This window comes from Ursus arctos, unplaced genomic scaffold, assembly GCF_023065955.2.
Source record: "Ursus arctos isolate Adak ecotype North America unplaced genomic scaffold, UrsArc2.0 scaffold_19, whole genome shotgun sequence".
NCBI lineage: Eukaryota > Metazoa > Chordata > Mammalia > Carnivora > Ursidae > Ursus > Ursus arctos.
Window position 1 is genome coordinate 22,574,793 of NW_026622863.1, and position 24,380 is coordinate 22,599,172.

At 52.2% G+C, this 24,380-nt stretch overlaps 1 protein-coding gene across 5 annotated transcripts in view; it reads left to right on the forward strand.

The window, feature by feature from the left end:
* RIPOR1 (RHO family interacting cell polarization regulator 1) overlaps positions 1 to 24,380 on the forward strand; it is a 43,573-nt gene that overhangs the window by 10,346 nt on the left and 8,847 nt on the right. For 2 of the 5 annotated variants that reach the window (XM_026495005.4, XM_044382447.3), the window contains exon 1: positions 17,270 to 24,012. In XM_026495005.4, coding sequence (XP_026350790.2) covers positions 23,994 to 24,012 — 19 coding nt within the window. In that variant the 5' untranslated portion in view covers positions 17,270 to 23,993. The other 3 variants (XM_057314187.1, XM_026495002.4, XM_048223622.2) reach the window with 3 other exon arrangements.

The window sequence follows — 24,380 nt, forward strand, 5'->3', positions numbered from 1 at the left end:
TCTGCGTGCTGGAAATGTTTTATATCTTCATCTGGTTGGTGGTTACACAGGTGTCCTTTTCACTGGGGGTTCTTCCCTGACTTTGGACTTCCCACGATGCTTTTCATTCTTTTTTTTTTTTTTAAGATTTTATTTATTTACTTGACAGAGATAGAGACAGCCAGCAAGAGAGGGAACACAAGCAGGGGGAGTGGGAGAGGAAGAAGCAGGCTCATAGTGGAGGAGCCTGATGTGGGGCTCGATCCCAGAACGCTGGGATCACGCCCTGAGCCGAAGGCAGACGCTTAACCGCTGTGCCACCCAGGCGCCCCACGATGCTTTTCATTCTTAAACTTTTCTCAGTGCATCTCTCCTTAAAGCAACTCTGTGTCATTTGAAAAGGGTGCTTCAGACCATAAACCAAAGATATCCTTTTGAGGTGGTGGCTGTGGGGCCAGGAGGAAAAGAGTGCCTGCTATTTGGGTCAGTGGCATTGAAAGTGGTCACTTCCACAGCTTGCCTTGTCTCTTGTGACACTTACTGTCTTCCTGTCTCTAGGAGTTATCTTCAAGATGTTGACTTGTGGGATTTGCAGAGCTTCTCAGTATTGTACTTCTTCTTTTTTTGTCTCTAGATTATTTCTCCAGGGGAAAAGGCAGTGATTTCCTAAAATTCATATGAATGTGAAGAAGAGCAGTTGTTGTTTATGGTACAAAATAAAAATAGTAAAAGGGGAAAAAAACAGACATTACCAATGAGATATCAGTTGTCATGAACAGACAGCTCAATTCAAATTGTCTTAAATTAGGGGCTCCTGGGTGGCTTGGTCGGTTAAGCGTCTGTCCTGGGATCAAGCCCCATGTTGGGCTCCCTTCTCAGTGAGGAGTCTGCTTCTCCCTTTCCCTCTGCTGCTCCCCCTGCTTGTGTGCTCTCTCTCTTTCTGTCAAATAAATAAACAAAATATTTAAAACACACACACACACTAATTGTCTTAAATTATAAAAATAATTTAATGGCTCATATAATTGAAAAATCCAGGAGGCTGGTTTCAGGTGAGGTTTGGTACCAGGGCTTTTGGTTGTATAAGGACTTGGTGTGATAGATCCGGCTGGTTGACCTCCTAATACCTATTCCCCTTTCTTCCCAAAAGAAGCCCAGTTTTGTTTGGGGCAGTGCCTAGTTAAACAGACTAACTTCCTCAGATTCCTTAAGAGTTCATGGTGTGACCCATGAGACTTATGGTGAGGACTTCTGGGAAAGTTTTGCTTCCCTGGCACAAGTGTCTCCCTTTTCTGCTTCTTTTCCTTTCAACTTCCTGTTCATGATCAACTCAGGACCATGGAGGCAACAATTTTGAGAATGGATTAAGCTACGGATGGCAGGCAAGAAAAGGGAGGCTTCCTGGCTGTGTAAACCAGTTGCATGAACCCTGGCCTGTCTGCCCACCTCTTGATATTTTATTGCGTGAGACAAACATGAAATAAATATTTATTTAAGCTACTCTTAGGTTTTCTATTACTTGCAGCTGAACACATTCCCAACTGGTATCTTCAGTTTCTTTCTTTTTTTTTTTCTTTACTTTTTTCCGAAGATTTTATTTTATTTATTTGACAGAGAGACAGCCAGCGAGAGAGGGAACACAAGCAGGGGGAGTGGGAGAGGAAGAAGCAGGCTCCCAGTGGAGGAGCTTGATGTGGGGCTCGATCCCAGAACGCCAGGATCACGCTCTGAGCCGAAGGCAGACGCTTAACAACTGAGCCACCCAGGCGCCCCTTTTCAGTTTCTTTATAACTCTTTTTTTAAAGATTTTGTATATTCATTTGAGAGAGGGGGTGGGGAGAGAGAAACAGCATGAGCAGGGTAGGGGGTGGGCAGAGGGAGAGAAAGAAGCAGACCCCACACCGAGCAGGGAGCCCAAGGTAGGACTTGATCCCAGAACCCTGGGATCATGACCTGAGCCGAAGGAAAACACTTAACTGACTGAGCCACCCAGGCGCCCCAATAACTCTTGGCCATGTTTTTTGTGGTAAGTGCTTCATTCTAAGGCTTGTTTCCCTTGTGGACCCAAATTGGCTTCCAGGAGTCTCTGAGGCCTCTTGCTTCCTCACTCACATCCTACAGGAGAGAGTCACCTTTGTCCCACAGTTCCCTGGTCCTGGTTCTAGAAATCCTGCTGGCATCTACGGCTGAGGGTTGTGGCTGGAGCATTCCTGGTGGGTTCTTCTGATCTAGGTGGAACCTGATGGTCCTCCTTGGACTTTAGCTGAATCCTTACAAGCCCCGAGCATCCCCAAGATCAGCTTGTGACTCCCACAGCAGTTCTGGCCTCCAATGGCCTTGCCCCTGGAGTGGCCCTGGGGGTGGAGTGGGTCACATGGGCCAGCACCTTCTGCCAATGTCAGGGTCAAAAATCTACCTTTGGGAGCCAGGTCTGGCTTTTGGTTTGGGCAGGTGTTGACTTTGGGAAAATTCCCAGCCCAGAAAAAAAAGACTTTTGGTGTAGAATCTTGTTCTTCCTCAGTACAGCTTTGAAAGTCGTGTGCTCGGGTGTTTTGTTGGTAGGATAGCAGCTGGGCAGTATTCAAGTTGCTGAGAGAGGTTTAAACTACAGAGGCATCTGAGTATTGTCACAGTCTTGTCTGAGGTCGCATAGCTCGTAAGTGGTGGAGCCGGAAGGTGGCTGACATTCCAGTGACTCCCAGCCACAATGCTAAGACACTACGACACTTGGGGTCAATATTGGGTTTTTTTTTAAGATTTTATTTATTTATTTGTCAGCGAGATCGTGCACAAGCAGGCAGAGGGAGAAGCAGGCTCCCTGCTGAGCAAGGAGCCTGATGTGGGACTTGATCCCAGGCCCCTGGGACCATGACCTGAGCCAAAGCCAGATGGTTAACTGACTGAGCCACCCAGGCACCCCTCAATATTGTTTTTAACACAGATTCACATTAATTGCATTACAAGGACACAGGAACGTTCTTCAGTTCCACAAAGAAATATGCCTTCTCCCATTTTCCCTGAAGCACAGGGCCCCTAGACCTCTCTTTTATTGTCATCCTTTTTTTCAAAGACACAGGTGAAGAAAAAACAGCATTGGCAAGGTGAAGGAGCAAGACTAAAAGCCACACTTGGACTCAGTATTGGGTCAGTGTGGAGTGTGTGCTCGGTCTGAAAGGGGAAGTTGTTGACGCCAGGCTGAGGTGCAAGCCCCATGTTGCCAGAAAAGCCAGAAAACTGATTTTTTTTTTTTTTTAAGATTTTACTTTTAAGTATTCTCAACACCCAGTGTGGGGCTTGAACTTACAACCCTGAGATCAAGAGTTGCACACCCCACCCACTGAGCCAGCCACGTACCCCCAGAAAATGGAATTTTTTAAATATGCTGTTTCTTTGTTGCCTCAAGAAGCTTTATGCGGGTTGTCATGCTCCCACTGCCAGTGTCATGGGAGAGCACTTCTGCCCTTGCGGTGGTTCTAGCCTGAAGTGCTTTGAGAACAGGAGCAGTTTCCTTCTTCCTGCAGTCCTGGGAGGTTTCCTGGAGACAGTTGTGTTTAGGGGGGTTCCTAAAGGTGGAGGGAGCTTCCCAAAAGGAGAATTGGGAGTGATTTCCATACAGCTTTTGCATAGTTGTTCACTGCAGGAATGCTAATAGGCATGCAGACTCCAGCCTTACCAGCCCTTGACCCCCACCTGACCCACACCCTCAGCTTCCTGGTTCCAGGCTCGAAGTACTCAGCCCACTTGTGCCATCCGGTTTCTTCTTCCCGAGAACTAAGGAACAGCTGAAGGAGGCCCAGGAGTCCTTCCAAGTCCTCCCAGCCAACCTGGCCTAGGGCCTACTCCCTGGGGTTGGCAGAGGGAACCCCCAGCTCTTGGGGCCTTCCCCTTGACCCTTGAAGGTGGGACAGCAAAGAGAAGGGAGGAGGGCCTGAGCACTCCCCAGGGGTGAGAGAATCCTCCCCAGGCTATCTCTACTTTTCAAAAAGGGTAAGCCAACCAGAATGACTGCCTGGGTGCCACACTTGAGTGTACGGGGCGTGGGAGACAGCACCTTCTGTCTTCTCAACTCCATTATCATCCAATTTCAACATCACAAATAGCACAGCAACCCCATATTATGGACCTCCCGATGTGATGCAGTAATCGTCAATGTCGTATTCTTGCCAAAAATGTTTAATGCAAATCTAATCTTGAGGAAACAATCCGATAAATCCAAACTATATGCTGTAAAACCAGCCTGAACTGTTACGAAAAATAATCAAACAAGAAGGCTGAGTGTGGGGTAGAGAATATTCTTCTATATTAATAGAGACCAAAAAGACCTAAGAACCAAGGGCAGTGTGTGAACCTCGCCTCCTGAATTAAAATAAACAGGCTAGAAAGGCGCCCTTGAGGGGCGTCTGGGTGGTTCATTCTATTAAGCTTCTGGCCCTTGGTTTCCGCGCAGGTCGTGATCTCCGGTCATGGGGTTGAGCCCTGCTTTGGGCTCTTTGCTCAGCACCGACTCTGCTTGTCTCTCTCCCTCTGCTACTCCTCTCTCTCTCTCTCTCTCCATCAATCTCTAAAGTGAATTTAAAAAAGGCATCCTTGAGGGGCGCCTGGGTGGCACAGCGGTTAAGCGTCTGCCTTCGGCTCAGGGCGTGATCCCAGCGTTCTGGGATCGAGCCCCACATCAGGCTCCTCCGCTATGAGCCTGCTTCTTCCTCTCCCACTTCCCCTGCTTGTGTTTCCTCTCTCACTGGCTGTCTCTATCTCTGTCAAATAAATAAATAAAATCTTAAAAAAAAAAAAAAGGGCATCCTTGAGACCAGTGGGGACGACAGCACTCAATTACTACTGATTTGCTCAAATGTGATAATGGCAGTGTAACTGTAGAATGCTGACATTTAGGGCTAGATGGTGCTCCTGAGGGTTCGGCAGCGCTTCTGGTCCCTGCCCACTAGGTGTCAGGAGCACGGCACCCTGCAGTTGGAACAAGCAGAAATGTCTGAGAAAATGTTTGGGAATTAGGTAGTATTAACAGTTGCATCACGTCACGAGTATATGAAAACACACTGGATTGTACATTTGAGAATGATTAAAATGGTAAATTTTATGTGATGTAAATTTTTTCTCAATAAAGAATGTAATTAGGGGCGCCTGGGTGGCTAAGTCAGTTAAATGTCTGCCTTCCACTCAGGTCATGATCCCAGGGACCTGGCATCGAGTCCTGCATCCGGCTCCCTGCTCAGCGGGGAGCCTGCTTCTCCCCCTCACTCTGCTGCTCCCCCTGCTTGTGCTCTCTCTCTCTGTCAAATAAATAAATCTTAAAAAAAAAAAAAAAGAATTTAAAAATGTCTCCCTTTGACATTGTCAAATATCTCCTGAGGGACAAAATCGCCCCCAGCGGAGAACCATTGGTGCAGAGAGTACATCGCCTGGGGGTGGGGGGAGATGCAGGCCGAAGGCTTTAGGAGGGAAATGTCTTGTTTGTAACTTACTTTCAAAGAGCAGATGTGGCAAAACGTTAGCCATTGTTGAAACTAGGTGACAGATGTGTGGGTTGTTCTTTCTGTAAATTTAAAATTGTTCCAAAGAAAATACAGTTTCAGAATTTCTGTTTACAACATCCCAAGGGACCCATGATAGGTGCCAGTTGTGCAGCCTCCTTTCAGATGGAGTGTTAGGTGCCTACATGGGTTGGGTTGGTCAGTCCTCATTCCTTCAAGGGAAGACTCTTTCCTTATCTCTCATCCCCCCTTCCTCTGTGTCTCTTGTCTCTCTCTTCTCTCCTGCCCTGTCCCACTCCAGGGCTGCCTTGAATATACTGGCTCCGTGGCACCCACTGATCTGTGGAGAGAAAGGCATCCCATCCTATGGACAATCACCCACCCGGACTGAGTGCAGGTGATGGGCTCTGTCAGTTCCTTTGTGGTGAGTACTCTCCCCCGTGGTGACTTTAAAACATGGTCACAAAATTCTGTAGCACTGGTCATATGAAGGGACAGGGTTTCTGTCCCCCTCCTTAAATAGGAACGACAACTGCTTAAGCCATAGAATAGAGTGGAAAAGCCTAGCATCTGCCGTTTCCTGTCTCTTTTGAGGTACTTACACTTGGAACCCAGCCACCATGCTGTAAGGAAGTCCAAGCCACCCTGTGGAGAAGTGTGTGCAGAGAGAAGCAGCATACGGCAGCAACTGGAAAGCCACATGAGTGAGTCATCTTGGAAGTGGCTCTTCCAGCCCTAGCTGATGCCACTGCGGTGAGGTGAGCTGTCCCTGCTGAGCTCTGACTGTTGTGCAGATTTGCGAGCAAACTACAAGATTGCTGCTGTCTTAAGTCACTACTTTTTGGGGTGGTTTGTTTGCAGTGATAGATAACGGATGCATCCCCTGTCCCCCCTCCGCCGCCAAACTGGGGGCCACAGGCTTGGGAGGCAGGAAGTGGGCCAGCTCTTTGTTCCTGGAGCTGGGACCTAGGTCAGCACTTAATTCCTTCAACAAGTATTTGTTGACTGTCCACCAAGTGCTAGACACTGTTCCAAGGGCCGAGGAGTTAGCCGTGAATGAGACCCTGAGAAAGGGCAGTGAGGGGCACTGGCTTCTTGGGGGAGGCTATTTCTAAGCTGAGGCCTGTCTAAGGAAAAGGAGTTAGCTACACACAGAAGCCGAGAAAGGGCAGATGCAACACCATATGCTAGTTCTGGGTGAGGTTGCCAGATTTGGCAAATAAAAAATAAAAATTTAACACCCAGTTAAACTTGAACTCCAGATAAATAATGAATACTTGTGTGTGTGTGTGTGTGTGTGTGTGTGTGTGTGTGTGTGTGTGTGTGTGTACGTATGCCCCATGCAGTTTTGGGGACATACTTATGTTAAAAAAGTATTCATTACATATCTGCAATTCAAGTTAATTGGGAGTCCTGCCTTTTATCTGGAACCCTAGTTCTAGGGCAGAAAAGAGAGAAAACCTCATGATTTCAAGAGACAGTTCAGAAAGCTGGAGGTAGCACAGTGGCAAACAGGGTGTGACATCAGAAGTAAAGGTCACAAAAGGCCAGCTTGCCGGGTCCATTCTGAATTTCATTGTGAAGCAATAGGGAGCCATGAGAGGGTTTAGAGCCAGGGAGTGATACAATCAGATTTGTGTGTTGGAACAATATTCAGGGCTACCATCTGGAGGAAATGGGAGACCATGTAGGCAGGGAGACCAGGAGAAGGAGTCCTTTGCCCTGCAAGGTTCATACTCTGTGCTGTAACCACAGAGCCATGAGAATGTTGAATAACCCCCACTCTATACTTTTCTATAACATAAGGGTTTAAAGCTCTAAGTTTCCCCTTAACTACTGCATCAGTGTATCCCACAAGCTTTGATATGTTTAGTTTTATCATTGCATTCAGGATGTTTTCTAATTTCCCTTCAAATGTCTCCTTGAGCTCTGAATTCTTTAGATGTATGTTGTATAATTTCCAAATATCTGCGATTTTTCTGTATATCTCACTGTGACTTCTTTCAATTTTCTTCCATGGAGGTCAGAGAACATATTCTGTACATTCTTTAAATTTTATTAGTACTGTTTGATGGGGGAGCATATGGTCTATCTTGGTGAAGGTGCCACATCTGCTGGAAGAGAATGTGGGGTGCCCCCGCTGTTGAGTTTAGTGTTCTGTAAATGTCAGCTACGGGCAGCGTAGTTAACAACGTTCTTCTTGCATTTTCTTCTGCGCATTTTCTCATTAGTCAGTCCAGCTATTCTAGCCACCGATGGATGGAAGTGGGGTGTAAAAATCTTCAGTGATTATTAGAGATTAGTCAGGTTTTTCCCTTTCTTGTCAGTTTTTTTCTACATTTTTGCTCTGCATTTTTATTTTACACTGAATCCCACAACGTAGGTCCTGGGCAAAAGGTTCCAGGACCGCTACAGAATAGAGGACCCACAGAAGATAAGAGTGCCTTGACTTGGGTGTGCCATGCTACCTAAGTGTGCGTGTGCGTGTGTGTGCATGTGTACGGGCGTGTGCGCGCGTACTTTGAATACTTAGTATGTATTCAAAACTGATAGCTGTTATTACTGTTTAGTATTGATGATGATGATGATGATGATGATGGTGATGATAAGTTATTGGACTTTTCCAGAATTGTTTTTTAAACTTCATATAGGTTAATTCACTCTCTACAAGCCATCCTTCTGCTTTGTTTCACAGGCTTATTTGCAAAGTGTTTTTTATTTAAGCAGTGCCTTTGACAACCCTCAGCAACGTAACACAAATACACACCTAGCCTTTCAAACACCCACTAACATCGCGCGCCTATATCCAGATGTTACCCCATTCATCCAGTTGTATCAACAGTCCCTAAAATCCCAGCCCCCTAACCCAGTTCCCCAAATTCTCTCAAAGTTGACATGGACACGCACAATCACACCCTCGGGTCATCTGACTGCGTGGGTGACATCTGCTCAATCCCCCTCCCGTTCAGTGTGAAAACCTCCTGCCAGGGACAGCTGATGTGAAGGCTGCTTTTGTGCAGGCGGCAGACTCTATAATTTGCATTTGAAATTTTTAAAAATTATTGCAAATTAGAAAGTATGTGCATGTGTGATTTCTGGTGGCTACGAAGGATGAGAAGGCTTGGCACCTTGAAAGCGCATTAGCTGTATTCCTGTAGTTCTCTAGATTTCCAGGGAGAGCCGGAGGTTATCATTATGTGGAAGCTTAGGAAGGAAACAGGTGATTTTATGTTCTTGTGGAGTCTAGGGGTTGGGGGTGTTGGAAGCTCTGCAAATACCCTGGTGTGAGCCCCTGGGGTACAGGGCCCTGATTTAATAAGGGCTGCCAGTGTCAGGGGGAAAACAGCAATTCTGCCGCTTCACATGGTACAATAAATCTGGCCTTTTAGATAAGAAAAGCCAGGACTGAGAGGGGGTGGGGTGAAAGACGATGTCACCAGCTCCTCTCATGTTTCCTGCAAGAAATCCCTGCGGAGAAGAGACTCCTGGCTGAGTCACTGGCTGTATAAGCCAAGAGAGGTGGAAAGCAGATTCCAGGAAATATGCAAGAGGAGTCTTGGGGAAAGTTTTCAGCTTTAGTGTGAAACTGTCAAGCCTCTCTACTCTTGTGGGAACTGGAGGGGAAAAACAAGAGTGAGAGTGACGAGAGAAATAGCAAGGAACCAGACAGAGCTCAGGTGAGAGCCTGTGCCTCTGGTCGATTTGGAACAACCACGGAGATGGCACCGACTCAGCAAATGAGCCAGGCAGCTTCCGAGAGGGAGAAAATGCCCCAGTGTTCCGAGGCTGCAGCCTTTCATAATGCAACAGATATTTACACAGCATCTGTCCATCCTGTGATGGGCGCTGGGCATGGAGTAGTGAGCGAGGCGCCGCAGTCCCTGGCTCTACAGAGCTTTCAGCCCCTGAGCAAGCAGTCACACGCGCTTATGCCAAGGGGCGAGGAAGAAGCTTCAGGGGCACAAGGCCACTGTGGGGATCCTACAAGGCTTCTTGGCGCCTCGAGTAGGATTGTCCAGACACCAAAAAGGACAGGCTAAATTGCAGTCAGGGGCCTGGAATAGAGAGAGCAGGGCTGTTTGGAAGAAGTGAAAGGAGAACTGTTTTGGGAACAGAGTCCCAAGAAAAGACTGGATGGATCCTTTCTCCTTTCCCATTTTGGGTAATTTGTTTGCTTACAAAATTGGGGGGGGCGTGCATCTCCTAAATGCCAGGCAACCTTATGGCACTTTCTGTTTATTTACAGAGCAATTCACTTCACCAGTGTTTACTGAGCTCCCTGAGCAAATAGCTGGACCCAGGCATGGAGTAGGGAGAGGGCACAGCAAAGGCAAAGGCCCAGAGGTGGGACCCCCCCCCAAAAGCATCTTAGGGAAAAGTCAGTCCCTTGGGTCTGGAGTATGGTAAGGTAGCTGAGGTCCAAAGGCAGACGGAGCTGATCTTCAGAGTTTGTCAAATGGGGAGCAGGATGAGTTCTGGAGAGATCTGTGCCCTGAGAAGCCAAGGCTGGGTGGAGGAGGTCCCACCTCAGCACATTCTCTTCTGTGTGACGTTGGAGATAATTAACCCCAGGACCCTAACAGCTGCCACCACTACCCTTCAGGAATTTGGGCCCTCCCTGCAGGACATCTAGGCCACACTCCCGCTGCATAGCTCTGGGGGAGAAAGGAACCTCATTAACGCCTTTCAGCTGATGTGCTGGCCTGAAGTCACCTGCACGCCAGTCCCCTTGCTGGGACAATCTCTACCAGCACCCTGGGCTCTCAAGGGCCCAGGCTGATGGCTTCTTTCCCCCCTCGGGCCATGAACCTGCCAATTCTCTTTCAAGCTCCCAAGGGCTCTCAAGAATCCTGACTTGGCTCACAATGGCATCCGGGGGAACAAGGGAGCCCCAGAGGGGAAGGTAAGAGCCTTGTGTCCCATCCCAGCCTGGCAGCTGGTACACTGTGGTGCGCTTGGTAACTTTTGAGATCGAGGACTCTGAGTGTGAGAATCAGGCAGAGAGTGACTGGACCTGGGTCTGGCCTTGGTGTGTGGAGTCCATACAGGAGCACTTGTCCCTTTCAGAAGTGAAGGCAGACAAGGCTGTGGTGGGAGCAGTATGGGCATTGTAAGCACGACCAAGAGGTTCTTGAAATAGCCTGGAGTCCAGGGAAGGCATTCCAGAGGAAGTGATGTCTGAGCTGAGGCTTCAAGGGTAGGCATGGGTTAGCCCAGTGAAAGAAAGAGGAAAAAGATGCACAGGACAGACTGTGGCGGTACGGGAAGCAGGGCGCATTCAGGGAACAAAGAAGTTCAAGCTAACTGGAACCAGGACCTCCTGGGGAGGAACTGGCCAGAGATGAAGGACCAGTGGGGAAGTGGGAAGGGACAGGGTCCAATATGCAGAGGCCGTCAGCTACTATGTGGAGAATGGACCAGGCTGGGTGAAACCAAGGACACTAAGGCCAGGAAGGAGCTGCAGGAGGTGCTCTGGTTGAGGGTGGGGTGGGGAGGTGGGCAGGACAGGACAGACCTGGTGGCGCATGGGGGGGTCAGGGAAAAGGCTACCCAGACTAACATGAGAACCCTAGAGGGGGAGCAGTTCTGAGGAGAGGACATAGGATGGACTTTACACAGTGAGTTTGGGGTACCCAAGGGTCATCTTTGGGGGTAAATGGAATGAGAGATGGGGGACCAAGACTCAAGGTATCACTGTGGGGCTGGGAAGAAGGCCCTGGAACTTGTCAGGATGGCTTGGAGAAAAATATTAAGGATGAGAGAAGGGAGCCCAACACCCTGAGGAGCCCACCAAGTGACACGAAGAGAAACAGCCAGAGAAGCAGCTAGAAATCCAAGAAGAGCAGTCACAGAGGCCAGAGGGAGCTTCAGAAGAGGAGGAGGATTATGTATACTCAGCACCCCTGGAACAGGTCCAAGGAGAAGAGGCACTGGAAGTGGAGGGTCAGGGAGCATTTGCAAAGAGGCTTCAGAGTGTAGAGGGTGTTTTAATGGTGATGGTGGGGTTCCCAGTGACCGTGATCTGCCACTAGGTCTGAGTGTGAGGAGAGCCGCCGCCGCCACTGCATAAGGCTGAGCAGGTTGTGTGCTGCAGGCTCCAGGGGCTACCCATTCACAAAAACAGTACTTGGGGCAAGGGGTTGCCACCTGGAGCTGGGCAGTATTTTGTGGAATGTGCGACTGCGGTGTGGATGCTTCCCACATGGTGGCGCCAAAGACCAATGCTGTACTTCCTAGGCAAGAATGGGCCAAGGCCGGGGTCAGTTCCTGGATCCTCCACCCCAAGATCATCTTCTGATGGGTGGAGGGTGTGACCACATACAGGGTGACTAGGACCTTCCCCACTACAGTGCCCTCCAAATCTGTCAGAACAGTTCTTCTAGTGGTAGGAACTCAGAATAAACTACACATCACTCACTGCCGCCCTTGGCAAGGGGCCTGGCCTGAAAGGGTCCCAGGGGAGCAGCTCATCCCATGACCTGGGAGAGGAGTAGACGTCCCTCCCGATTGTCCCTTGGGAGAAGGGAGTCAGGAAGGAAGGAAGGACGCCTGGCCCAGCCTGTGGGACACAATCACCCCACCCCAGCTCGGCACTGCTCACAGGCCCCCCTGGAGGCCAAAGCTGGATCAGTGGGGACAATAGCAGAAGCCCCATCCCGCCTGGGGCAGAGTCCCCAGGGAAGTCACCTGTGGAGCCTGGCCACCCTGGGCTAGAAACTTATGCCTACTAGGTGCAGGGGCCGGCCTGGAAATGCCGCAAGAAGGGGGGGCCATGCTGTCTTTGAAAACAGTGACACGTTCACTGCCAACCATTCTTTGTATAAATAAATACAAGGAAAAAATAAAACCAGGTGAAATTACAATGCCCAGAGATGATGGCCCCTGACAGCTCTCCTGACAGCTCTCGGGGCTGGTGGAGGCAGGTTTGCACTGAGGAGACTCCTGCGACAGGAGAACAAGCAGCTGTCCCTTGTGCTTTCCCCACTCCTCCGTGTTTATTGTGTGGAGCACCTTTCCCTGTGGAGAGATTACAAAACCCTCCCTCCCTGCTCTACCCCGACCTGACCCTGCCACCTCTCAGACCTCCTCTTCCTCTGCTGCAGCCATGTGATTCACCACAGCAAGCTCATTGCCACCTCCGAGCCGTTGCCCTGCTGTTCCCTCGGCCTGATCCTTTCTCTGGATCATTCCATGACTGTTTTCTTTTTGTCATTCAGTTCTCAGCTCAAAAGAGGCCTTCCTTGACCACCCTGACTAAAGTAGCCCCTCAGCTCCATCCCTCGACATCACATCAACCCTGGTTGTTTTCTCCAGTTCTCTCCTCTCTCTCTGAAGTCATCATACTTAGGCGCTAACATGATGATGATTGGTCTCCTTTGGCTGGAGTGTAAACTCCTTGAGAGCAGAGACCCTGCTTCTCTGGTCTGCCACTGTGTCCCCAGCATCCAGAATGATGCCAGGCACCTAATAGGTGTTAGATCCGTGCCTGACTTCCATTTTCAGTGGCCGCAGAGCATCTCCGGGCATATGTGCACCTCCTCCAGCATTCTGTCGCCCACTGATGGTCACGAGGAATGCGTCGTCCCTTTATCCCTGGCAAGCAAGCCAGTAATCAACATCCTCAGGCACAGATCTTTTCTTGCCTGTACGACTCTTTCTTTGGGATGAATTTCTTGAAGTGGAACTGAAAGAGGGGTTTGTACTTGACATCTGAAACATTCTGAAAAAACTACTCTGAAACCTCAAACCAATTGCCACTCCCTTGAGAGTGTGCACTCACACATCATCCCTCACTTCCGATCTCAGATGCAAAAAAAAAAAAAAGTGTCTCTTGCTGTTGTTTATATTTGCATTGTATTGATTATGAATGAGACGGAGCCCATCTTCAAATTGCAGTTTTAATGGGTGAATGGATGGGTTCAGTTAAAGCAAGCATCAGAAAAGAGAAGTGGCTCGGGGAACCACGAGGTGAGAGTGGCAAAGCTAGACTCGAACATGGAACAGCATCCCTGGCCCTTGCCCTCTGACACATGCATAGGAAGTAGAGTCCGGCCTGGGGCTGGAGGGGAGTGGAGGTAGGTGGCAGGTACAGACATACCCACAAGCCTCTATGTCCTCCCTCTTGAGCTGTCATCTGCCCCCACCATTCACAGACCCTCTCTCTCTGTCTCACATTGGTGACACAGGAGGCACAGAGACTCAGGGGTGTAACTGCCCTGCTTGACAGTGAGCTCCCACGAGCAGGGACTGGGTGGCCCCACCGCTGTCGCCCCCATGTCTGGTCCCTCTGGAGCTGAGCATGCAGCAGGATGTGCCTGGTGAATGTCTGGTGAATGAATGAATGCTGCACGCTCCGTCCAAGGCACAGTAAGGGGTGGCTTCTATTCTGTCCCTCACAGAAAGCTGGGGAGTGAAGTTGCATACCATGGAGGCTGTGGGGTGGGTGAAGGAAGCCTCCATTTTTCGGGATTTGGGGACTTGAACTGCATTACTTCCAAAAGTGGAACTACCTACCTGGGGTTCGCTGTGGTTCTTACCACCCTCTGCTGTTTAGTAGAGGGACTTTCTCAGACCAGAGCCTGTCCCTTCAGGAATGTGGACTCATGGTGCTCATGGTTAGAAATGGCGATGGTTCTGTGCTCTGGCCCAGCTCCCAGCCCAGCGCCAAGCTGAGCATGTGCTCAGGGAACCATGGCTGACTCAGAGCTGAATTGATTAGGACTCAGTGAGCTGAGTTGGAGCTCAGACTCTGCCCCTTTCTAAGCACAGGACCATGGAAAGACCCTGCCTTCCCTGAGCCTCAGGTGGCTCCTCTGTGAAATGGGTTTCAGCTGTGTCCTTCCTCACCTGGCTCATGGTTGTTGGGGAGAAGCCCGAGAAGCTTCCAACACCCCGTAGGCCTCAGCTACTATCCCTCTTTCAAGGTGCCTAGGCAAGGGGAGGGGGCCAGATGAAGCCTCAAGGTGTCCCATCTACTCACTGCAGCCCCATCCATGCCTGGCCCTGGTAGTCACAGGATGGGGAGCCACGCCTGGTCACAAACAAGGACTATTGTAATGGCTGCTCAGAAGGGTGGAGTGGGAAGCCAGAGGACCCAGGTTTCTTGGAGGAGGTGACAGTTGAATAAGGAGCAACCAAGTAGAAGGGAAGCTGGGAGAAGAGACAGAGGCCAGAGCATGGGGGCCACACTCAGGGAGCCACCTGTAGAATGGCGTAATGGAACGAGAGCAGCCAAGAATGGCAGGATGCGTGGGAGATGAGTAGGCGAGGTCATCTGAGACCAGACCTCCTGGGTCTTGGGGGCTCCACTACGGAGTATGGACTTATCCTGAGGGTGATGGTGAACCAGTATGACCTGATTTATGATTTAGAAGATCATACGAGCTGTTAGGTTGAGGATAGAGGTGGAGTCAGGGAAGCCAGAAAAGATGGTGGGCCAGGCCTAGGTACCAACTGTGACCATGCAGAGACATGGCCACACACAGAACAGAGTGGCTGCTAAGGGCAAGGGAATCATCCATTAAAAGTGGAAATTTTCAGGGAACCTGGCTGGCTCAATCAGTAGAGCATGTGACTCTTGATCTTAGGGTTGTGAGTTCGAGCATCACCTTGGGGGTAGAGTTTACTTAAAAAAAATTTTTTTTTCTGGAAGTGGAATTACGGAATTCCAGAATAAGAAAGAATTCCCCGGACAGTGCTCCAGTGAGCCCCTACAATCAGTGCTGCCTCATCAAAGCAGCACTGGCACTGAGCAGTGGCACAGGGACAGCGCTATGCCCCTGCCACCCAGGAGCCAGCAAGCTGCCCAGCCCTGAGTGCTCAGTGGGGCTTTGTAGAATTAATAAACAGAGTACTTGCAGTGGGAGGTGAGGTGCAGGGAGGGAATGAATTTGAAACATGTCTTGGAGGTGGATTAACAGGACAAAAAGGCTGTATGAAGGTGGGGGTAGGAGAGGTGACATTATGGTTCATGAATTTACTCATTCATTCACTTCATTCATTCACTGTCTCATCTGACCACGTGTGTGTGTGTGTGTGTTTTTAAAGTAGGCTTCACATCCAGTGCGGAGGCAACGCAGGGCTTGAACTCACAACCCTGAGATCAAGACCTGAGCTGAGATCAAGAGTCGGGACACAACAGCCTGAGCCACCCAGGTGCCCCAGCATCTGACAAATATTTCTCAAACTCCTACTACGAGCCAGGGACAGTGGTGGCGAGGACTTCCATGTTCCCCCCCCCACCCAGAACTTAGAGACCCACAGTGAGGCAGGTTTAGGCGTGTGAGCACATACGGGCATACGTGCTGCCTGGTGGTGATGAGTGACATGGAGGTAGTCCACAGGACACGGGGAGAGAAAGTAACAAGGACAGGGTGTCTTCAGAGAAGGTGGTCAGCAGATGCCTTGCAGAGGAGGTGACTTCAGAGGTGGGCAGGGACCAACTCGTGCCAGTTTTGAGAGCTCCGAAGAGGCGGGCCTCTGGCTCAGGTGGGAGCCTGAGGGGAGGGTGGTGCTTTGCAGAGATGAGACGAAGGAAGAAGAGTCCCTCAGGGGCCGGTCATGAGATCTGGTGGGTCATCCAGAGGCTCTGGAACAGGAAAGGGCTCTGAGTTGGAGCATGGCTTGGGATGCTCAGTAGTGGATGGATGGAAGCTCTGGGACTGGGTGGTATAGTAGGATGGGGAAATAAAGAGAACCCCACCCCTGGAAGCAGTCCCCAGGCTCAAGGACTATAGAGAAAGGTGTGTTGCAAAGGAAGGCAAAGAGAAGGGGCTGGGAGGCGGGAGAATTGGGGGAGGGTGAGGTGTGTCTCTTGTGAGAGCTGGTGATGGAGAGGATATCAGTGCCCCTGAGAGCCTTTGGCCCCTACCACAACTTCTGGGCTGTGAAGACCAACCCTTGGAGGGGGGTGCAGATATTCAAGAACCTCTTGAGGTCCCTCAGCCCGCTCCTGTGTATGTCTGTGCTACGTCTAAAGGGGAAGGACTACAGAGTGAAACCTGAAGGGTGAGGGCCTAGAGCTCTCAGCTCTACCTCAGCCCACTCGAGGAGAGAGGCCGTATTCCAGTCCCCTTACTGGGAAGGACTGGGCTCTGGCCCCTTGGGCAACATATGCCCCAAGCCCCGTACCCAGACCCTGCCATGCTCTGTGAGCAAGGCGTTAGGCTCCCCAGAAGCCAATAACCAATGAGTGGTGAATCCATGGCCAGGTGTCCAATGGCTAGGCTTCAGGCCCCCTTGTCCCCCTCCCGGAAACTGGCCCCATCCTTTCCTTCAACCGACTCAACACAACAGTGGCCGCTCCAGGACCTGTTTCAGGCGGTCACAGATAGAAGGGCCTGAAAGATCTCTAGAGACCACAGATTCTGAGAAGGGGGCAGGCAAGCGGGGCTCCCCGGCGCACCCTGTTTTGGGATCTGTGTGGGAAGGAATGGGACTGGCCTTGCTAGCAGCTGCCCAGTTCCAGCGGATCCTGAGCGCCGAAAACTCCCACCGCCCTCGCGTCCTCCAGGGCCCCGCCTCCCCGCAGACTGGTGGACCCCGCGGGCCACTGGCCTGCCCCGTTACCCGAGAGGGCGGAGCGAGCCGTGGGCGCCTCCTCGGGTGCGGGAGCCGCGGGAGCGCAGTGGGTGGGGCCCAGCGGGCTAGGGAGGAGCGGGGTGGCTGGGCGGCAGGCGACGGGCGGAAGGAGGGGCGGACGCCGGTAGCGGCGACAGCGGCAGCTGCGGTGCGACCAGGCCAGGCAGGGACGAGCGCACGGAGAGCGCGAGGTCCGCACAGCCCAGCGCAGCCATGTGAGTGTCACCGCCGTTTCCCGGGCCCGCGGGCCGTGCCGGAGATGGGCGCGGCGCTTCGGGTGCCTCCCCATAGTCCCGGATCTGCTGCCCCGGCTGCGGCCCTGCCCCACATCGCCCCATCCCCGGGACCCGAGCCGCGCGGTGTGGTTCCTCCCCTCCCCCCGGACGCGGAGGACGCCCACAAAAGCCGCCGCCTCTGGGCCTTCTTCCCTCCCAAAGCAAGGCCCAGGCGGCCCTTGCCCCGGAGCTCTGGGGTGGGCCGGGCCTGATGGCGGGCCCAAGGCGCCAGCCTGGACGCTGGCAGGGGCGCTCTCCGGGAGCCCCCGCTGCCCTCGCCGCGGGGGAGGCTGAGCTGGGAGTGGGGAGGGGGCGATGAGGGTGCAGGCCAGCCTCCGAGATGAGCTAATCTTCCTGGTCCTACCGGTCGGCCTAAGCGGCTTTGGGGCTCGGCCCAAGGTGGCCGATCCTGGCCTGTGGCCGGGCTCTTCGCCCAAATGGCTGAAGCTGGAGATGATCTCCCCCGCCTGGCGGGGAGACAGACCCTGTCCCTGGGAATGGGAGGCTCTTGCGGGGTCTGTGCAAGCAGCCAGGCTTGGGCACCCTGCAGAACTGTTTTGGGGAAGGAGCTGCTCACCAAGGCTAGGGATCTAAGTCTGCCCTGGGCACCCTCTGTCGTCCTCTCCCTGTTGAGGCCTGAGTCCAGTCTCCAGAACTGACCCTTCCCAGACAGTTCTACTGGACTGATCCTAATTTGGGTCCAGGCTAGCTGGCGGAGCACCTACTCTGTGCAGTCTCATAACAAATATAACAATAAAGGTGCCCCAGCCACCATCTGTGGGACCTCATCCTGGGCCTGCAGCATTCCCACAGGCACAGCCTTCTGAGAAGGGTTATAGCAATCTGACAGATGCAGAAGCAGGCCCAGGGAGATTAAGTAATATTCTCAAGGTCACACATCTGGCATAGGGAGAAGTGGGAACTAGAACCAGACCTGAATTTTTACCATTGCCCTACCACCTTTGTGGCATGGAGGGGGTGTGGGGAATGAGAATTGTAGAGTGAGGTACAAAATATTCCAGCAGGACAAGGAGGCCAGGCTTGGCTTCCACTTCTACCCACCCTCTCTCCTCCTGGGTTCTGTGGGGCAGCAGCCAGAGACAGAGGCCTGATTTGGGTGGGGGTGAGGGGAGCATGCAGGGAGACAGGCTGGGTCCACTCTGGGTGGAAAGGCCCGTGAGGAGGGCGAGGCTCAGTCAACCCTTCACTGTGGCTGGGGACTCCCGACCCTGCCAGGCCAGGCCCAGGGGAGGCCACCAGCCTTCCAGGGCGCCGCCAGCCGGGGAATGTGACCAGCTGACCAGGGAGGGGGCCGGCAGGAAGTGAAGGCACCCGGCTGCCTCCGCCTGGTTCCGGGGTGGGGGGATCCCAGGCCGCAGGCGTGCGTGCGCCCCCCTCCCTCCCGCTCAGGCAGCTGTGGCATGACGTCAGCAGCCTCGTTTGGGTGCAGTCGCCATGGAGACAGGGACAGGTTTGGTTAGGGACCCCATTCTCCTTGCAGCCGCCCCTTGCCCCGGTTATTTTTAGCGTCTGTTTACATCAGTTTGGGGCAGCCCCACGCCTGGGCGGGGCTGGACCGGGGACTCCTGGCTAGGCTGCTGGCCTGGCCTGGCATACCACTGAGCTGGGCAGTGCAGGTGGTGGGACCTCCCGTCCCACACAAGTGCACCACTTTTGGCATAGAGGGTATTGGGGGTGGAGGAATCTGGGGCCATGCAGGCCACGGAGGTTCCATTCCCTTCTGCCTGGAGCTTGCTGTGCTGCAGGCCCCATAATCTTTGGGACCTGGGATCTGTCCCATGTCCAGAACAGACTTAAGGGCTAGCATGAGTCTCTTAAGGTGCGCACTCTCCCTTAGCGCAAAGGGGTTCAGCTCTTCCTCTCCCCTGCAGGAGGGAAGATCCTGCCTCTCCACCCACAGAAATGATCACTCAGGTGGATATTCTGATGGTCATTTGGCGAGGTGCAAACCAACAGTTACACATCCTGGTCCCTGTCAGGGACTAGGGAGTTGGTGGCAGCAGAGCCCTAGTCAGAGAAAGAAAAGTGTTGGGACAGTTAGCCTACTCTGATTCTAACCTACCCACTCGGTTCCAGAATCCCAGGGGTTCCCTCCCTGCCCTGTGCCCGGGGAGCAAAACCCTACTTGCTGATACAGTCAGAAAGTCGGGAAGGGACAGGGAAGATTGTTTGCAGGATAGGGGAGTTGGGGTGGGCACAGACTTGAAATCTACCCCTTCAACAGCCCAGGATCTGCTCTTCCGATGTCCGGGCAGCCCAGTTCACTCAGCCCCTTCCCTCGGCTCCCTGGTGTGGGACCCAGAGGGCAGAGCAGTGAACCCCACAAACGGACCTCTGCTCCCAGAGTTCACAGTCTGGTTGGAAGACAGATGGTAAAGGAGAACTGACAACTGAGCTATGTGGTCTCAGGGATTGGAGGAAGGAAGTTACGAGGCGCCTGAAAGAAGGAACCAGCCCAGGGCAGGCTTCCTGGAGGAAGAAGTCATAGGGTAAGACTTGAAAAAAGAGAGGGAGTTGTTCAGGCTGAGAGTATGGGAGGAGGGTACAGGAGCCACGGAGGCTGCTGCTCAAAGGCTGAAGACCCTTGCAGGCATTGAGAGAGGGTCATGGAAGCTGGAACAGAAAGATCGTGAGAGGAGCAGGGGGACTGAGTGGAGGACTGGTTGAAGGTATATGAGGGAAGGCACAGAGCCTGAAGGTTGTTGGGGGTCATGTCAGAGAATCTAGACTTTATCCCTGGATGTTTCACAAGAGTCAAAGAGAGGGATGTGAAAGACTTGAGTCCTGGGGTCCAAATGTCTGGATTTGAATCCTGGCCCTGCCTCTTACCAGCTGCGTAATCTTGGGCAGATTAATGACATATTAATAACCGGCAGTTAGTGTTTGTTGTGTATTGAAGTGTGGTAGTGTGTCCACCCCAACTTCCCTACCCGCATACAATTTTCCCTTCCCCAGACACTCCCTAGAGAGAGAAGTAGCTCATTTCAACTCCCAACAGCCCCGGGAGGCAGTTGTTGTTATTATGCTTGTTTAACAGAGGGGTATCTGAAGCCCAAAAAGGTTAAGAAATGTCATGCCCGAGGTCACGCAGCCAGTTAGCCTCAGGTTTCTCATCTGCAAGATGGGGCTAATAGGATTTACCCCTATTAGGGTTGTTACCAGAATTAAATGAGATGATGTTTGTTAATTAAGCGCAGTGCCTGGCCTATAGAAAGCACTTGACAAAGCACAGTTTTTGGCATTGTCAGATGACTGGAATTTTAAGAAGAGCAATGTTGTTACTGAATAAGCAATGCAGGGGGTACCTGTTGGCTTAGTTAGTAGAGCATGCAACTCTTGATCTCAGGTCTTAAGTTCAAGCCCCTCGTTGGGTGCAGAGGTTACTTTAAAAAAAAAAAAAGTGTAGGCAGCTGGATTCCCTTAAGAAAAATAAAAGAATGGATCATTGTGGGCTACAGTGGAGACAGGGGACCCATTAGGAAGCTGTAGTAGGGTTCTAGGTGAGAGGTGGTGACAGCTTGGACCCGAATTCTAACAATGGGGGTGGAGGTGAGGGGGCAGATTCCAGAGATGGCAGAAGTGGGTGGCTGAGTGGATGTGGGGGTAACGGAGACAGAGGCATCCAGGATGACTCCTAGTTTTTCTGTCTTGAACAACTGGGTAAAGAGGTGCTGGGGCTGTCACAGAGAGGTTGACTGGGGAGAATTAAGTTTGAGAAGAAAATTGGTGGATTCGGCTTGGGGACTTCAAATTCAGCACATCCCTAATAGCCCACTCTGCACTGTCACTCAGCTTCCGGGGAGGTGACAAGCAGGCAGTTGGATATAGAGGCCTGGTGCTCAGAAGAGCTGTTTGGGCAAGGAAGAGATAAGGAAGCTGGCAACACTTAGATGGCATTGAGGTGTGGGAGATGTACCCAGCCCAGGAGTGAGGAGGATGAGGCCCATTCCGGGATGATGAGAAAGACGGATCTCCTGTGGGGAAAATAAGATGTAGAGACAGAGAGAGAGAGATAGGTGGAAAACCAGGAGCATGTTGTTGCCTCTTGAAATTCAAGGGAAGAAAGGGCTCAAAGAAGAGGAAGAGAGCCAGAGAGTGAAAAGCTTTACTGAGATCAAGCATGATAAGGGCTAAACCTTGGACACTGGATTCAGCAACAGGGAGGTCTCTGACCAGTCAGAAGAGTGGTAGGTGCAGGAGGTGGACCAGGGTGGGAAGAGAACTTGGTGGTCGTGGAAAGGAAATTGAGGTAAACATCTCTTCAAGAAATTTGACTCTGAAAAAGTGGAACAGAGCGATGGGTGGGGTTGCTGGAAAGAGATGTGAGGTCCACAGAGGGGTCATTTCATTTTGGAGTTATTAGGTCAACTTTATATTAAAAATATATTTACAGAGAGGGTGCCTGTCCTAAGTGTACAGCTCAGCCCATTTTTCACAAGGGAACACACCCACATAGGATCAGGAAATAGAACCCAGATTAGAAAATAATAGAACATTACCTGTACCCTGGAAGCCCCCTTGGACCCCCTTCCAGTAACTACTCCCAAAGGGTAACTAGTATTCAGACTTCTTTCGCCATAGATGAGTTCTGCCTGTTCTTGAACTGCGTATCAAGGGAACCATACACATGTCCTCTCGTGTGGTCTTGCTCTTCTTTATGTCTGTAGGATTCATCCATATTGCTGTGTGCAGTTACATATCGTCTGTTCTTTTTGCTCTATAGGGTTCCATTATCTACAACGGGCATTTGGGTAGTTGCCAGGGTTGTTTTCATTTTTTACGTGGGAGTGACTTGAGCTTGTTTGAGGCTTGTGGAGAAAGTCTGAAACACTCATCATCTGTGAGAAGGAAGAAAGATGAGTGGGGCCACACATGAGGATTTCCCGGGTGGGAAATGAGAGCCTGGCTGAGGTTGAGAGAATCACTCTGTGGTTCCAGCTCAGTTGCTGTGCGAGGGCCTCTGGCAGCTCCTGCCAACATGTGCAGACACAGAGAAGGCAGGGAGGTGGGCTGCCCAGCTTTGGTTTCTGCCAGGTAGGAGAGAAGCACAGAGGGCTAGGCATATTAGCAGCAGGTGAGCGATGGAGTGGTGGCTCTGGTTGGGGAGAAGGGTGTGCAGGGAAGAGAAGGTGGGAGGGAGCTGGCAGAGAGAAAGGAAGCAGAGGCCGATTGTGAGCTCTGTGCAGGATGGTGTCTGTGAAATTCTGGGCTGTATCTCCAGTGACTGACACATGCTTGGCACAGAGTTGTCACTCAGTGAATAGTTGAATAAATGAGTTGAGGGCTCAAGAGGTCACAGGTAGAAGACATGGAAGGTGGGGGTGATGGAGAGAGCCTTAATGTTGGAGTCGTTGTGGTTGTGATTTGGGAAAGGGGCATTCCAGAGCCAGGGGTGTTCCCATGGAGGGTGGCTGAAGGGAGCAGAAAGGCCAGAGTTGGGCAGGCAATCCACAGGAATACATAGTTGCTAGTATAGGGGCACAGCACCTGGTCTTCAAGGAGAGAGAGGATAGCACTTCTCAAACTGCGGCCCTTGGGCATCTTGCATCTGAATCTGTAGCAGAGCGGTGGGCTTGTTGGAAATGCTAAGCCCTGGGCCCAACCCAGCCTCTCAGGGAGAAAGTAAGCAGACCGGAGCATCAAGGAGCAGGAGTATTTACGGGATGGGGGAGCAATCAGCCCTTCCAATGCCCATTAGTCCCTGGGCATGGTAGCTTCTATTTAGGCTGGAGGTGGATGAAGGAAATTCAAGGAAAAGATACTAGGGGTGGGAAAGGGCCAACACCAGGGAGATTCAGCCATGTGAGAGGGTGGCCAGAAGGAGGGGGCTTCATTCTAGGATGTAGCTTCTACTAGAAAGGAGACCCTGGCTGGGAAGTGGGACCTGATCCTCTTCGGGATGCTGGGGAGTGCCTAGACTGAGCACCCCCTCTGTGGATGGGGGCTGTGTGACTCTGTACCCGGTTCCTTCTCTGCTTCCTTCTTGGGGCAGCAACACATAGTATAAGCTTGGTCCAGTCCCACACTTTTAGCCGGTCTCTCTTCTCAGTTTCCAAGACCCCTCGTGCTCAGGGCCTGACTGCCCTCCATTGGCATAGACCCTCCACTCCACGCTCACAGTCCTTCCTTCCACTCCCTCAGGACCACTTACCAGTCTTTACATACTCAGAACCCCAACTTCTAGCCCTCTGTGTCCTCAGTCCTCTCTCAGCACCCCTCTACAGTCACTCTATGAGCCCCTTTATTCTAACTGCATCCAATCCAGCCTCTACTCAGGGTCTTCATTCTGTTTATCCCTCCTGATTCAGCGCAGCGCTCAATTCCCTTTACCCAAACTCCTAACCCCACCCGAGAGGACCCACTTCAGTTTCCTCCCCCAAGGGAACCCCCAGGCACCCCTCCCAGAGGCCGGCCAGTCCCAGGGCCCCCGTGCCCCCCCTGGTCGAGCCGGTCCCGCCCCATCCCGGCGGGCTGAGTCAGGCGGCAGGAACTGGGCGGGGGGCGGCGCCGGGAGGAGCTGAAGCCCGAGCCGGAGTCGCTGGGAGCGATCACGGAGCCCAGCTCGGCCAGCACCTAGTGGCCCTGGGCCTGTGGGGACACAGGGGCGGGAGGGCAAGCGCAGGGGGTGGGGAGCTGTCCTGGACCTACCATGAGTGCCAAGAAGAGAGGTAGGACCCGGCCTGGGGCTGCGAAGGCTCTGGGGCTGGCCCCAGGGGGTGTGGGCTGGACTCTGGGGGCCAGGGGCACAGGTTTCGTCGGAGCAGGGTGGGGGTCTGCCGAAGATCCCTTCCTGCTAAGGGTGCGGGCGAAGGTGTCCATCTGTGACTCAGTTTCCAGGTCGGAGTCACAGGAAAGCGGCGGAGGCAGGGCACTTCTTGGCATTGCCCCCCACTCTGGGAATCCCCCGGCTGCTGGGTGCTGGGAGGGGTCTGGCGTCCCGGCGCCTGCAAGCCGGTGGGGGCTGGAGGGGAGCAGTTTACGCGGGGCGGGCGGGTCCCGAGAGCCAACCCCGCGCCTGCCTGGCCTGTCGGGCAGC